General features: G+C 31.9%; 1 protein-coding gene across 1 annotated transcript; it reads left to right on the forward strand.

The window, feature by feature from the left end:
* Positions 1-379: 379 nt before the first annotated feature.
* Positions 380-12,887, forward strand: LOC114324771 (uncharacterized). The gene is made up of 6 exons (XM_028272613.2): positions 380-386; positions 5,403-5,739; positions 8,948-11,186; positions 11,332-11,524; positions 11,757-12,260; positions 12,326-12,887. The coding sequence occupies exons 1-6, from the start codon at positions 380-382 to the stop codon at positions 12,682-12,684; spliced, it is 3,639 nt and encodes a 1,212-aa protein (XP_028128414.2). The 3' UTR covers positions 12,685-12,887.
* The last annotated feature ends 941 nt before the right edge of the window (positions 12,888-13,828 follow it).

The raw sequence follows: 13,828 nt of genomic DNA on the forward strand, positions 1-13,828 counted from the left end.
GATTTAAAGCCTTTGACCTTTACTATTTGAGATATATCAGACAAATAGCTGCCCATCCAGCTCAACAAACCACCACCCAAGCCTGCTATCCTCAGCTCATCCAATAAAATTGTATGATTTACCCTGTCAAAGGCCTTAGACAAGTCAGTATATATACTATGTACCTCACCACCACCATCCAAGACATTTGATAGAAACTCACTGTAAACCAGTAAATTAAGCTCAGTAGACCTTCCACACATCAGCTCTATTCCCTGATTTGTATATGGGGGTCAAGCAGCTAGTCTTCCAAAACTTAGGAAAATAACCAGACTTTAAAGAAGAGTTGAGTATTATATAGAGAAGACGAGAAAGTACAAAACTACAGGCCTTTAGAATAATGGGAGGTATTCCATCTTCCCCTTGACTCTTGTTAGTTTTTAGATTACAAATCTATTACTAAATTGTTGATATCCTGATGTGAAGATTATTTATACTAATATTATTAAAGAATAAAGATTCAACCACCTGACAATATTTTGTTGAGTAAAGTTTTAAAATAATCTGCAAATAGTTGCAAACAGTTGGCAACTCAACTCATTGTAAAACATTTCAGATGGTAAATCATTAGATTTTCGTTGTGAATTGACATAGGACCACAATTTTTTCACATTACTTTCATTGACAATAGCATTCTCCGAGCTGGACACAAATTCACTGTAACAAGTTTTAGATAGGACTTTACATTGTGATCTTAATCTTGAAAAAGTAATATAATGATACCTACTCCCAGATTCTGTACTGAATTAAATTTTTCGTAAAATTGAAAAAAAATATTGGTTACTTTATTAACAAAAACAATTTAAGGCTTTATGTTATGTATTTTATATTTACTTGGTCTACATGAAAGACATTTATTATTTTAAATATTTAATTTTTTCTTCTTTTGAAAGTTTGTTGATCCTGAAAAGTGGAATGATGATGAAATATTTTAAAAAAATTGAGTGGAGTGGCTATAGATATGGATGGCTATTGATTGGATCCCCTGTCACATGACATGAGCAAAATCACTAGTTTGTAATAAACATACATAATATGAGACTGTCACAAATTAATTGGATACAAAGTCTACAATATTGTTTTTGAAAAAAATAAACATTAAAGTATTTATTGAGAATTATATTGTAACAACATTTAAAAAAATACAGAATGTTTGGGGCTGGTTTCACCAACATCAAATAAATCAGTGAATAGTTATTGGTTGAATAAAATTTATTGGTCGATTATATTGTAATTATTTTATTTATCGTCGTCGACACAAGAAAACCGCATAACTCCAATTTTTACTTAAAATGAGATTTTACTGCCATCCATTAGCCAATCGCCTATTCTAGCCATCCGACAAATAATACGTCATTTAAATGTCGATTTCTAATATTAAAATGTATACTAGAAAAGCAGTAACATGTTCTTCTAATGTTACATGTTACTGTTTTTAGGCAATCCTGAAAAATTAAGGAAAACGGAGTTATGAGTTTTTCTTGTGTTGACGACGTTATTATTATATTTAAAGCGAGATGAACTTGTCAATTTACTTGAAGAGTCAATATTTATTTGACAAATAATTAACATAAGTTTTTGACGTTAGTGAAACATAGGTGTGTCAGTTCTATTGGTGAAATAACTTTATTTATTTATCAAATAAACTACTATTCATTTTTGGTGAAACCAGCGAATAGAGATTTTGATTATAGCCTAAAGTATGCTTTACTAATATAAACTTGGATATTTCACAACATACAAAATTACAATATGGATTAACATAAATGTGTTATGTCTGCAGTATAAAAAAAGGCATTTAAATGACAATAAAAAATTCCTGAATTCATTTTAAATCTATATCACATAATTATTGCGAAGTGGATTATGCAACAAAACAAATTAATATTCAATGTAAATAAATAAAAACATTAGAAATAGAAAACAAGAATTAAGTTATATACGTAACGTAATTCACGGAACATAATTCAAAACATGTATCAAAGATAAAAAAAAAGTTTTTGTGTTTCGTTTGGCCCCTAAAGACGATTCTAAATTCAAATTATTTCAGCCAGTCCAAAACGCTTCGTGACGTCATATGATTATATGTTTACATTCTGCACCAACAAAGTAAACAAAATTGTATATAATTTTAAATTAGACACTATAAACGTCAGTAGAAAATACGTTTGATCGTTTGAACTATTTTAAATCATAGAAAACTTGTACTTTTAGAAAATGGCACTAAATAGCACTTATGGTGTTTTCTTTTATTTTCCATAGTAAACCTTCTTTCCTTTCCTTCAAAAACTGTATCAAACTCCAATCTCAACAAACTGGTATATATTATTATTACAATGACATACAATAAATGTCATTAGAATATAAATATGTTTCCCTTATTACACGACGAGGTGCTGGCCAAATAGAAAAGTAGGTGGACGCCAATAAACTAAAGAAGAAAATAATACACCTAAATATAACCATAAAGTTAATCTATGTGATGTCACGGGTCGTTTGAAGTTTGAATTATGTATTTTAAAATACAGAAGACTTTAAACTTGTACTTCTAGGTTATGAGTTTTTGAAGCGCGAAATTTTGGAAATCTCATTTTTAAACAAAACTGAACAATATTATGCATAAAAAAAATGGGCAAGTTTCCTATTTACATTAATAGAAATCTTCCAATATTATTTCTACACTATTGTTCTAGCTATTTGCTTATGGCATTTTTCAAACGCAACTCATAAATATTGTAATATCATTTTAAAGTCTTCTACTTTAAAATGTATAATGTATGTCTAAATTGCCGATATAGTGAGCAAAGAGCCACTGTTGTTCAAAAACTGATAATTTTGTTCTTCTGCGAAGACTGTTGTTAAAAAAATACCTGCGAAAATACCTGCGAAAAAAATACCTGTTTTAACTAACAAGTTCATTCAACTGGAAGATCAAATCAAGTCCTTAAAGGAGGAGCTAAACGCAATTAAGCAACAACTGTGTGTTGGTGGTACAACTAATATGGAAACATTATTGCGTGAAAACACTGAAAACGTTTGTTTTCTATACTTCCACAAAATTTATTACAACTATGTGACTACACCTGTTTCGGCAGAGTCCCTTTCTCAAGTGATTTAGTTTACAATGGTTTGCCTATTTAAAGTCTTTAACTGAAGAGGTTGAGGAATGGGGACCTGTTTGTCTCGAGTTGGTCATTCAGAATTATATATGTATTTTTCAATTTATTAATTTCCATAGATTCTAATAAAGATAGCTTAATGCCTTTATTTTGAATATGCAGAACAGCAGAATCTATGGAAATTAATAAATTGAAAAATACAGATATAATTCTGAATGACCAACTCGAGACAAACAGCTCCCCACTCCTCAACCTCTTCAGTTAAAGACTTTAAATAGGCAAACCATTGTAAACTAAATCACATGAGAAAGGCACTCTGCCAAAACAGCTGTAGTCACATAGTTGTAATAAATTTTGTGGAAGTATAGAAAACATATGTTTTCAGTGTTTTATTGTTAGAGCGTTTCCCAAACTTATTTTTCTGTGGTCCGGTTATTTTTGTCATTATCTTTCGTGACTTACTAATTTTTTTGCCTACCCTGGTGTGAGTGTACAAGAAAACGTATTTAAATATTTATTAGTTTTATATAATTTAATATAGAATAATTAGCTCAAACAAAAATGTAATAAAACAAAATAAAAATCAAATACTGTATTAATGAAGTATGCAGTTGTTCCTGGTTAACTAAAAATTTCACGTTTGGAAGAAAAGATGTCAATTTTATCCTCACGTCTGGTTTGACTTCCAAAAGGTTAATATATTTATTTTTGAGGAAAACCAGTGTTGACAACCCTACCTCACGCTTATAGTAGGTCGTAACAAAAGGAAATTAGAAAAAATAGTAAAATCCTTTATAAAAGGTATATTTAAAATCCCTAAAAAGTTATCACTTGCTGCTACACTTCCACCATGTGAACAAGTCAAATCACAGCTCAGATGTTACCTGGGGCATATTAACAAATATTTCAAACATCAACGCTTAAATCAGTATTTTCAATCGATGTTTCCTTGACGGATTACTTTTACAGGGCTTTGACCCTAATATTTTTGTAAATTATATATTGGTGGTTAGCATGTAAACTTCACGTAAGCACTGATGATGACTGGTAAACTAGTCGAAAACTAGTTATGTGATTGTGATGTAGTCCTTTTTATGGATTTTAAATATACCTTTTATAAAGGATTTTACTATTTTTTGTATTACATGGTATACAGCCAACTACAGCAAAACTTTTTCCTTGTGGAAGTTAGAAATTTTATCGCTTTTTCTGTTAAAACTGGGTACTCCTGGCGGCAAGACAGCCAAAAATCTATCAGTGTTATTTTGTCAAATATGTCTTTGAGTGCCCTATCACACGGTAGTTTAATTACTGACTCAATATCTAAATCCGGAGGTCCTGTCTTGGATTCTACGTCCATTGTAAATGGATTCCTTATCCATGCGATGGTGAGGCGACCCGGCATTTTGCTTTCGTGGCCCGGTACCGGGTCGTGACCCACCATTTGGAAAACGTTGTGTTAGATAAAATGAACTCAAGTAACGGTCGAATCCATCAATTATTATTGCATGAGGTTGAGGATCGTGCTGAACTTGCTAATAATTTGATGGTGTATGGCATCCCTGAATCACCAAGTAATAATATTCAAGAACAAATAAATGCTGATAACAGTGCACTTACTCCTATCTTCAACAATATTGGTCTTGTTCAGAACGATGTGGTGAAGATATTATGTGTGGGGCAGACATATGATGGCAAAAACAGGCCAATAAAAGTTGTAACCAAAAACCGCCATATAGTCAAAAACGCAATTAAGAGCGCAATCGCATTAAGGATGGCATAAAAATAGGCTATGATAGAACGAAACTTCAACAGGAACAGTTTAAAACAACTGTTTTGACAGATTTGCGTGCTCGCGAACAGAAGGGAGAATCTGACTTGACTATTAAATTTATAAATGGACTTCCGACAGTTGCTAAAAAACCTTCAAAAAACCAAACGCAATAAACACTATGTCTATATATTATCAGAATCTTGGAGGAATACGTACTCGACTAGATGAACTTCGAACCTCCATCTCTCAATACAACTACGATGTCATCATTCTAGTAGAAACTTGGCTAAATCAAGATTATTCGGATAATTAATTGTTAAACTCTGGCTACCACGTTTTCAGATTGGATCGTAATTTAAGAACTAGTACTAAGCAGCATGGATGAGGAGTTTTAATTTTGTTACGAAACCATTTTAAAGCTAAACAAATCAAATCTAACATTGATAATGTTGAGCATCTGTTTGTTCAAGTGGATTGTGAATGTGCATCAGTTGTCTTGGGTGGAGTATACATTCCTCTGAACTCATCAGAAGATATCTACCTTGGTCATTGCTCAGCAGTTGAAACTATTAGAAACAATAGGCCAGATGTACCTGTATATTTATTTGGCGACTACAATTTACCACTGGCTTCTTGGGCTCACTCAAATGAAGAGGGATTGCTCGTTGACTGCCAAGAAAACTATCCAGCAAAGCTGATATGCGAATGCTTTTCTTACCTAAACCTGAGGCAATCAAATATCATACCAAATCAATGTGGAGTATTTTTGGATCTGATTTTCCACAGGATTGAAGATTATCAGAAACTGTCAGTCTATGAAACAGTTGACACTTTGCTTCCCAATAATTTTCATCATTTGGCAATTACTTGTGATTTTAGTTTTAGTGGTAATGTTAAACAATTAGATTATAATATTACATATTTTGACTATCGTAATGCAAATTTTGTGAGTCAAATAATTATTTTTCTTCTGTTGACTGGAATATTGTTTTTGATACTGCAAATATTAATATCACTATATCAATATCACTTTTTGTTCTGAGAAAAATATATAAACCTTCAAAATTTCCTCGTTGGTTTTCTCCAGAATTAAAAAAACTTGTTATTTCAAAAAAAACTGCTCATACTAGATTCAAACATACTCAGTAGGCTGCTGATTATACCTTATTTTCAGATCGCAAAACATTAACAAATCAATGCTATAGATCTTATATCTCCAACATTGAGGAATCTATTCACTCAGATTCAAAACAATTTTGGAATAATGTTAACTCATTGAATAAAAGCCATGGAATTCCAAGTGTTATGCATTTTAATGACATTTCAGCAGAATCAAGTGAGGAAATAGCAAACTTGTTTGCGAGCCATTTCTCTAGTGTCTATCGCTCTGACAAAGTTAATTTAAGTAACTACGATTTTAAATTAAAAAATTCGGTCGACATTCCATTTATTCAATTTTCACTTTCTGAAGTCTTTGAGTCTATAAATGGTCTTTAAGGATAAACTCCGTTATGGCCCTGATAACATTCCAACATATTTTTTTAAAAAGATGTGTCTACAGTTTATCTAAACCTTTACATGCATTATTTAATTTATCTTTGAGACTACATACCTTCCCTAGTATATAACTCCGGTATTTAAAAACGGTGACAGAGACAATATAAAAAATTATAGACCTGTTGTTATGTTATCTGCCATCCCCAAACTTTTTGAATTAATTTTAAACAAATATCTTACTTGACATTGTAGAAATCTCTTAATTAATGAGCAACATGGATTTAGGCAGGGTAAATCTACGTCTACAAATCTTGTTTTATATCATGATTACATTGTCAGGGCTTTCGAAGATGGGTACCAAGTGGACTCCCTTTATACTGATTTCTCGAAGGCTTTTGACACAGTGAACCATTCTTTACTCATCTTAAAATTAAGTTTTAGGTTTTCCTGAGTGGTTTCTTTCATGGTTGACTAGTTATCTTGATGAAAGAGTTCAGTTTGTTTTTATAAAGGGTTCACTTTCGATTCCTATCTTGGTCAGTTCAGGGGTCCCACAAGGCTCACATGTGGGTCCTCTTCTCTTTAACTTGTTTATTAATGATATTTCTGAGGTAATAAAAGTTTGTCAGTTTTTGCTATTTGCTGATGACCTTAAGCTATATTTCAAAGTTTCAAATCTGTCTGATTGTCTAAGGATCCAGGAAGACTTGACTTCTCTATACAATTGGTCTCTTTCCAATTGTCTCCAGTTAAATAAAGATAAGTGTTTTGTTATATCCTTTAGCAAATCTAAAAATAATGTTGTGTTTGACTATCACATTAATACAAGCATTCTATCAAGAGTGACTTAAATAAAAGATTTGGGGGTGTTATTTGACAGTTCCTTGTAATTTATCCCACACATTAACAATTTGTCAAATAAAGCATACTAGGTTTTATCACAAGAAACTCTCGAGATCTTTCCGTACCCACATATAGAATTTTATATCTTACTTTCGTCCGTAGCATCCTGTCTTATTCTTCTATAGTATGGTCACCATACTATTTTAACCATATTTACACCCTTGAAAAAATTCAAAATAGGTTTCTCCAGATTTGTGCTTATAGGTTAAACTTAAAGAGCATAATGTCTTCAGTGGAATTAAGGTCAAGGCTAAATATCAGTTCCTTAGAAGACTACAGAACTAAATGTAATTTAATTTTTCTCTATAAACTACTTGACCATACCACCGACTGTTCTGAGTTATTAAGTCTTATCAACTTTAGATGTAGCACTATAATTCTTAGGGACATGCCCATATTTTCTATAAAACACTATCGCACCAACAATGGCAAATTCTCTCTAATTAACAGGATTCAGACACTGGGAAATTACTTTAGTCAATCTTATGATCTGGTGGATACCAGATCTGTAAGATTTAAGCACTGCCTGACTGAGTATGTAAGGAATCGAAGATGAGTGACCTTTACCTTGGAGTCTTCATTTCATTTGATTTTAATTGTCAGAGATTTTCATTTTAATAATATTTTCAGGAATTTTAATTTACCTAAATTATAATAATTTGTTTAACAATATTTACTAATTATTTAATACTTAATATAGTATTTGTGTTATGGTTAGGATACTTTACTTTTGTTATTTGTAAAAATGGGGACATCCCGTAATAAATAAATAAATAAATGAGTCAGACGAGGGGTAAACCACTATTAGAAATCATTGTACATTTTTTGGGTAATCACCTGGCAATACATGGGAATCAACTTGGGAATCCATAGGAATCACATGGAAATCATGGGAATCACATAGAAATCCATGGGAATCACATAGAAATCCATGGGAATCACATAGAAATCCATGGGAATCACTTGGAAATCCATGGAAATCAATGTGGAAATCCATAGAAATAACCTCACTTTTTAATATCACTTGTGTTCACACATGTTTTAGCTGCCTTGTTTTTGTTTAGATTTTGTGGGTTTTTGAGTGTTTTTAGTGCTAAAAAATTACAAAACTGGTAAGTAATACTAATTCTTGAGTATGGAATTTAAAAAATATGTGATTTTACCGACATTATCAGCATCTTTAGCTAATAATCTAGTTGAATTGTTTAGATTTGTTTGATTTGCATCTATGTAAATTTAAAGGGTCAATATTGCATTCACTGTATTTAAATTTATTAATTTGTATTTATTATTAACAAACCCAGCAAACATTCTGGCTTCTTTGATTTCCAACCAGGCCCTATAAATTTTACATTTTTAATGATAACTAATTTATACCTTTCTTGTTAGGACTAGCTGAACTAACATTACATAATAATTAAAATAAAATAAAATTATTATGAACAGTGTAAAAGTTAGAGAGTATGGCTTAAGTACGTCGTTGCAATCAAACTGTGCTCGAATCTGACAGCACTGTTATAATGTATCTAATAAGAATAGGTACTATATATACTCCGAGATATACTCGTAAAAAGGCATTGCTTTATTTAAGAGTTAGATTTGTTATTATTTTCAGGTTACTTACGATGGAATATATTAATGGTTTGTTAAAAAGTTTTGAAGCTGAAGTTCCCGCTTATCTCAAATCACTTCTTATATACAACGGATTTGATAATTTATATTCCCTTTCACAGTTTAATATTGATGAAGACATTGAGAGAATGGAGTGTTATGCAAGGGACGTCCTTTCAAAGGTATTGAAAGGAGAAGAAAAAAAAGCAATGTTTGGAATTGTCAGCGAAGAATGCTCTCTATTTAAAATTCCGGAAGGCCATAAAAAGCTTTTGCGCTTTGTAAAGGAAGAATCAGAAAAAAAAATTAAACTGCTAAAACGTCCACTTCTTTGTGAAAGGTCTGAAGGCTGTCCAGCTGAAAAAACTTTCCCCAAAAAGAGAAGAACAGTGACAAATAAAAGTACATCTCGATCTGAGAGTGGTAATGAAGGCGATGGTTTTTGTACTCCAAATGATGGTTGTGTTTCTCAAGATGAAGAGCAAGTTAATTATGCGATGCAGCATGTTTTAAATATTAGTCGAAGCTATATCGATAAATTTTCACGAAATGAATTCGACAAAGGCAAAATTAGTGAAGAACGATTACAAGATGTTTTAAATAATTCCAAAAACCTTAAAGTCAAAATGGATGGTGAATTTACTGCAAAAATATCTTGCCCTTTATGTACATTTATTTCTTCAGCCTATTCAGTGAAGAACTCCAAAACCGGAAGAAAATGGGTGATTTCAAACTTCCTGAGACATTATAAAATACATTTTAAAGATGATGGAACCAACTTAACTAAAAAATTACCGATTAAACCGCAGAAACCCGAAATTCAGACCACTATACTTAACTTTATAAAAAAAGATGCTAATAAAAAATGTGACTTAAACCAAGATTTTGAAGATCCAAGAGGAAATCTCTTTGACCTAACCGATCCCAATACAGATTTAAATTATGGAGCTTCGACATCATCTGGATTGCACTTGGAATTGACTACTGAATTGAGTCAAAATGATTCGTTCATTGACCAAAATTACGAAATTCATGATGAGGCACAGCAAAATAATCCTAATGGGGTTTTTTTACACTATAACACAGACCTCGACACAGACTCTCCAACAGATAATCAATCGTCGAGTCAACTAAGAACAATTGTTGTTAATGATTTTTCTACTGAGGAACATCAAGGAGCCAGCCAAGTTGTAAATGATATCCCAGTATCTGAATTAGAGTATAATCCAGACAATTCATCTCCATTGGAAGATTTTTTCTTTCTTGACAATGTAGCGGAAATCAATCAAAGCAATAATGGTTCTGAAAAAGTAAAGTCTCCCAAAGCTAAATCTTTATTTGATGATAGCAATTCCAGAAGAGAAAGAAGCTTGCGCATATTAAATGAGTTACCATATCATCAAACACAAATAACAACTTTTCTAAATACCATAAATCATGCCATAGACACTAACCCAGAAGTTACAAACACCTCAAGTATCCTTACCGAAAATCAAGGCATTAATAAATTTAATTATGGCACCAAAGGCCTACTAAAATATCTATTAGACTCAGCAATAAGAAACTCTAAAAATAAATCAGGACACACAAATAAATTTGATGATGGAATGAAACGATTCTGGCTTTATATATTCATTAGCGCAGGAAGGATGAGTTATGAAATATTGCACTCAAATTTAAAAAATATACTGCCTTCTGTCACAACTATTCACAGACAACTAGAAGAAATGAATAATATATTAGAGGGTGAAGTGAGAATTGAAGACTTAAAACTTTATTTACAAAAGAGAAATTATCCACCCATAATTTTTATATCCGAAGATCAAACTGCACTCATCAAAAAAGTCCAATATGATTCAGCTTCAAATCAAATGGTTGGCTTTGTAGCACCTTTACAGGAACAGACGAGATTTCCTCGCATTAACAAATTCCCAGTTGATTCAGTTAGCGACATTGAAAATGCTTTTAAGAATAAAACATTAGCAATAAATGCATATATTTTTATGGCTCAGCCATTAGTAGATGGATCACCCGCATTTTGTATATCAATATTTGGCAGTGATAATAGATTTACCTCAGAAGATGTTTATAAACGATGGCAATATCTCATAAAGGAAGCAGGAAAACATGGAATTACAATTTTGGGCTTTTCAAGCGATGGTGACACTCGGTGCTTAAAAAGTATGAAAATTATATCGAAATTGTCATTTACTTCATTGAACCCTTACTCTCCCTATTTTCAGGTTAGTTATATAGTACTGTGATATTCTAAATTCATAATTTTATAAAACCTCAAAAATTTTTATTTTTTTTCTCACTATAAAACAATCTCGAAAACAATACATATTTTGCTCTACTATTCTATACTTAATTTGTAATTATTTTTAGGCGAATTACAATTTAGAAAATCCAGCAGTTTTTCAAGACACTATACATATATCAACGAAGCTTAAGACTCGTTTATTAAATGAAAATATTTCTATGAATATGGGAGGAAAACGAGTATCTATTGACAATATCCGGTACATAATTGAAAACTATCCTAGAGATAAACACTTATTATGCAAGAGCTTCCTTGAATGTAAGTATACTAGAATAAATTTGCTACTTACTTTTCTAATCAAGAATCTTCCAGAAAAACGTAAAAATATATCAATTTGTCAGCTTTATTCAAATTAAAGTCCCAACTAGATATATATGTATGTATGTATGTAGCTATGGTAGGACTATTATGCATTTGGCTGTATTACATAGATAATAATTTTCGGTCCACAAAACATTTTTGAGCTATGCACTGACACTTTTCTTTTTAGCTTCCGACAAAATGAACTTCAATGCAATAGACAAGTTAAGTTCTGAACATGTCACAAATATGCTTAAGGAAGTTCCCAACGCCGAAGCTACAAGGCAATATTTAATACTGACTCGCAACATATTGGATGCATTCTTGTTAAAAGAAATTAGTGTTGAAAGACGAGTATACCTAATTTGGTATTCAACTTTTTTCATGCGTATTTGGAAAGCCTGGCTAAAAAAAAATGGTGAAAATATCCAAAAGAATTTTATCACCACAAATGCCTATACATGCATAGAAATAAACGCTCATGGAATTATTTTAGTCATTGAAAAACTTCGGCAAAATGGAATTTCAGAAGCTTTTCTTCCATGGCTGTATAGCAGTCAGCCATGTGAAAAAGTATTTAGAGAAACTCGGTCCATGAGTAGCACATTTTCAACTATGATAAATTATACACTGCTGGATGTTTTAAGAAGATTAAAACGTATACAAGCTATGCATGAGATAAGCACAGACTTAGGTAAATAACATATTGGCTGCTAAAGTTATTTTAATTCTCGATTTGATCAATCCTTTATTTTCCAGGTCCCAATTTTAGATTCCCCAGGCAAGAAAACAAACGACTTGGAAATAATTCAAGTGTCTTTAAAGTAACTGAGTTTCCATCAACTGATGAAATGATTAACATAATTAAAAAGGCCCAAGAAGACGCACTATCTGACGCTAAAAAAATTGGGATGGAAATGAACAGGGATTGTTGTATAGAAATTAATTTACCGACTTGTGACAATCCGGAAGAGCAAGAAGAGGTGCAGGGAAGTATAATTATCACTGATACCATTTCAAAGGAACATGAGCCAGACCTCGAGCCAACTTTTCTAATGAAGACCGGGAGTTTCTTGAATATACCTCTACATTTAATAATTATGACTCTTTACATTTGAGAGACTATACGGGTCAAAAGAAAGCACAAAAATCGTGTCTGTCAGTGACACTTAAAGACAAAAAAACACGAATTATAAAAAAATCTACTCTAATTTGGTTTTTTCAGGAAAAACAGGGTCGTTTATCAACCGACAGACTGCTCCGGGTAAAGGGAATGACAGTTAAAAATACGCATAAGGGGTTATAAAAAAAAAACAGTTCAGGAAAAAGCCAGGCCAAGGACTTCAACCAGCAGGCAATATCAAAAAAAGAGAAATGTTTCGTCAACCTCATGAACGAGCTCATAAAGATAGTACATCTGATAGTGTAGGAAACAAAGGTTGAACCTTGCAAAATGGACACAAGTCCGGTTTTATTTTTTTTCTGGTATATCAAGGGGTGCTTATTATAAGACTAACTTTTTCTGAAAAAATTTCGCCCCGGAACCTCCCTTTTTAACCCCTTTAAAGGGGGTAATTTGTGGTTTTTGCGGAACGTAGACCTTCCTGTAACTTTTACACAAAATTTCTTTTATAGAAATATGAAGAGGACTATATTTTCTACGATTTATTTCCGACACCATCTCTCTATCATCCACCGTTTAGCGGGGGTGGCGCCCTAAAATTGAGAAGTTTTTAAAAAAGATGTTTCTAAAAAATATATATTTTTCCCTAACTGTAACGGAAATTAAGAATAAATCCTGCGGCAATTATTCACAAATAATTGACTGATTTTTTGGTATAGGTTTCACTTAAGGGTAATTGCCCTTTTTTTAATTACAGGGTGTTACATTTTAAAAAACCTCTTTTTATACCATCTGAACCGTTTATGCTAGAGTTAAAAGACTTTCAGCGATTACCCATGTATTGGTGTTATTTACAAATTTGTGTAATGCACTCCCATTTTTTCCTCGGAACCACCCAAAAAAAGAAGAATTAATAAATAAATTGATTTTCTTGGAATCCTTCACACACAATGCCCTTTATTAATATGCTTCATATATAATTTTATGCACGTTATTATTACCCATGCATGGACACCAAAAGCAATTTCCTAGTGCAACCCCTGTAGCAAAAAAAAATAAATAAATTGGGGGGTTGAAAATTTTTTTTTGTTTTTTGCTTTTTGATCCATATGGGCATATACTTCATCAATAGTGCTTTT

This window comes from Diabrotica virgifera, chromosome 3 (genome assembly GCF_917563875.1).
Source record: "Diabrotica virgifera virgifera chromosome 3, PGI_DIABVI_V3a".
Lineage (NCBI taxonomy): Eukaryota > Metazoa > Arthropoda > Insecta > Coleoptera > Chrysomelidae > Diabrotica > Diabrotica virgifera.

Excerpts from the sequence above, each read along its gene's own strand:
- LOC114324771 (XM_028272613.2), top strand. Across the intron at positions 5,740-8,947 it reads ATTGAAGATTATCAGAAACT|GTTACTTACGATGGAATATA; the intron begins GTCAGTCTATGA and ends TATTATTTTCAG. Across the intron at positions 11,187-11,331 it reads CTTACTCTCCCTATTTTCAG|GCGAATTACAATTTAGAAAA; the intron begins GTTAGTTATATA and ends AATTATTTTTAG.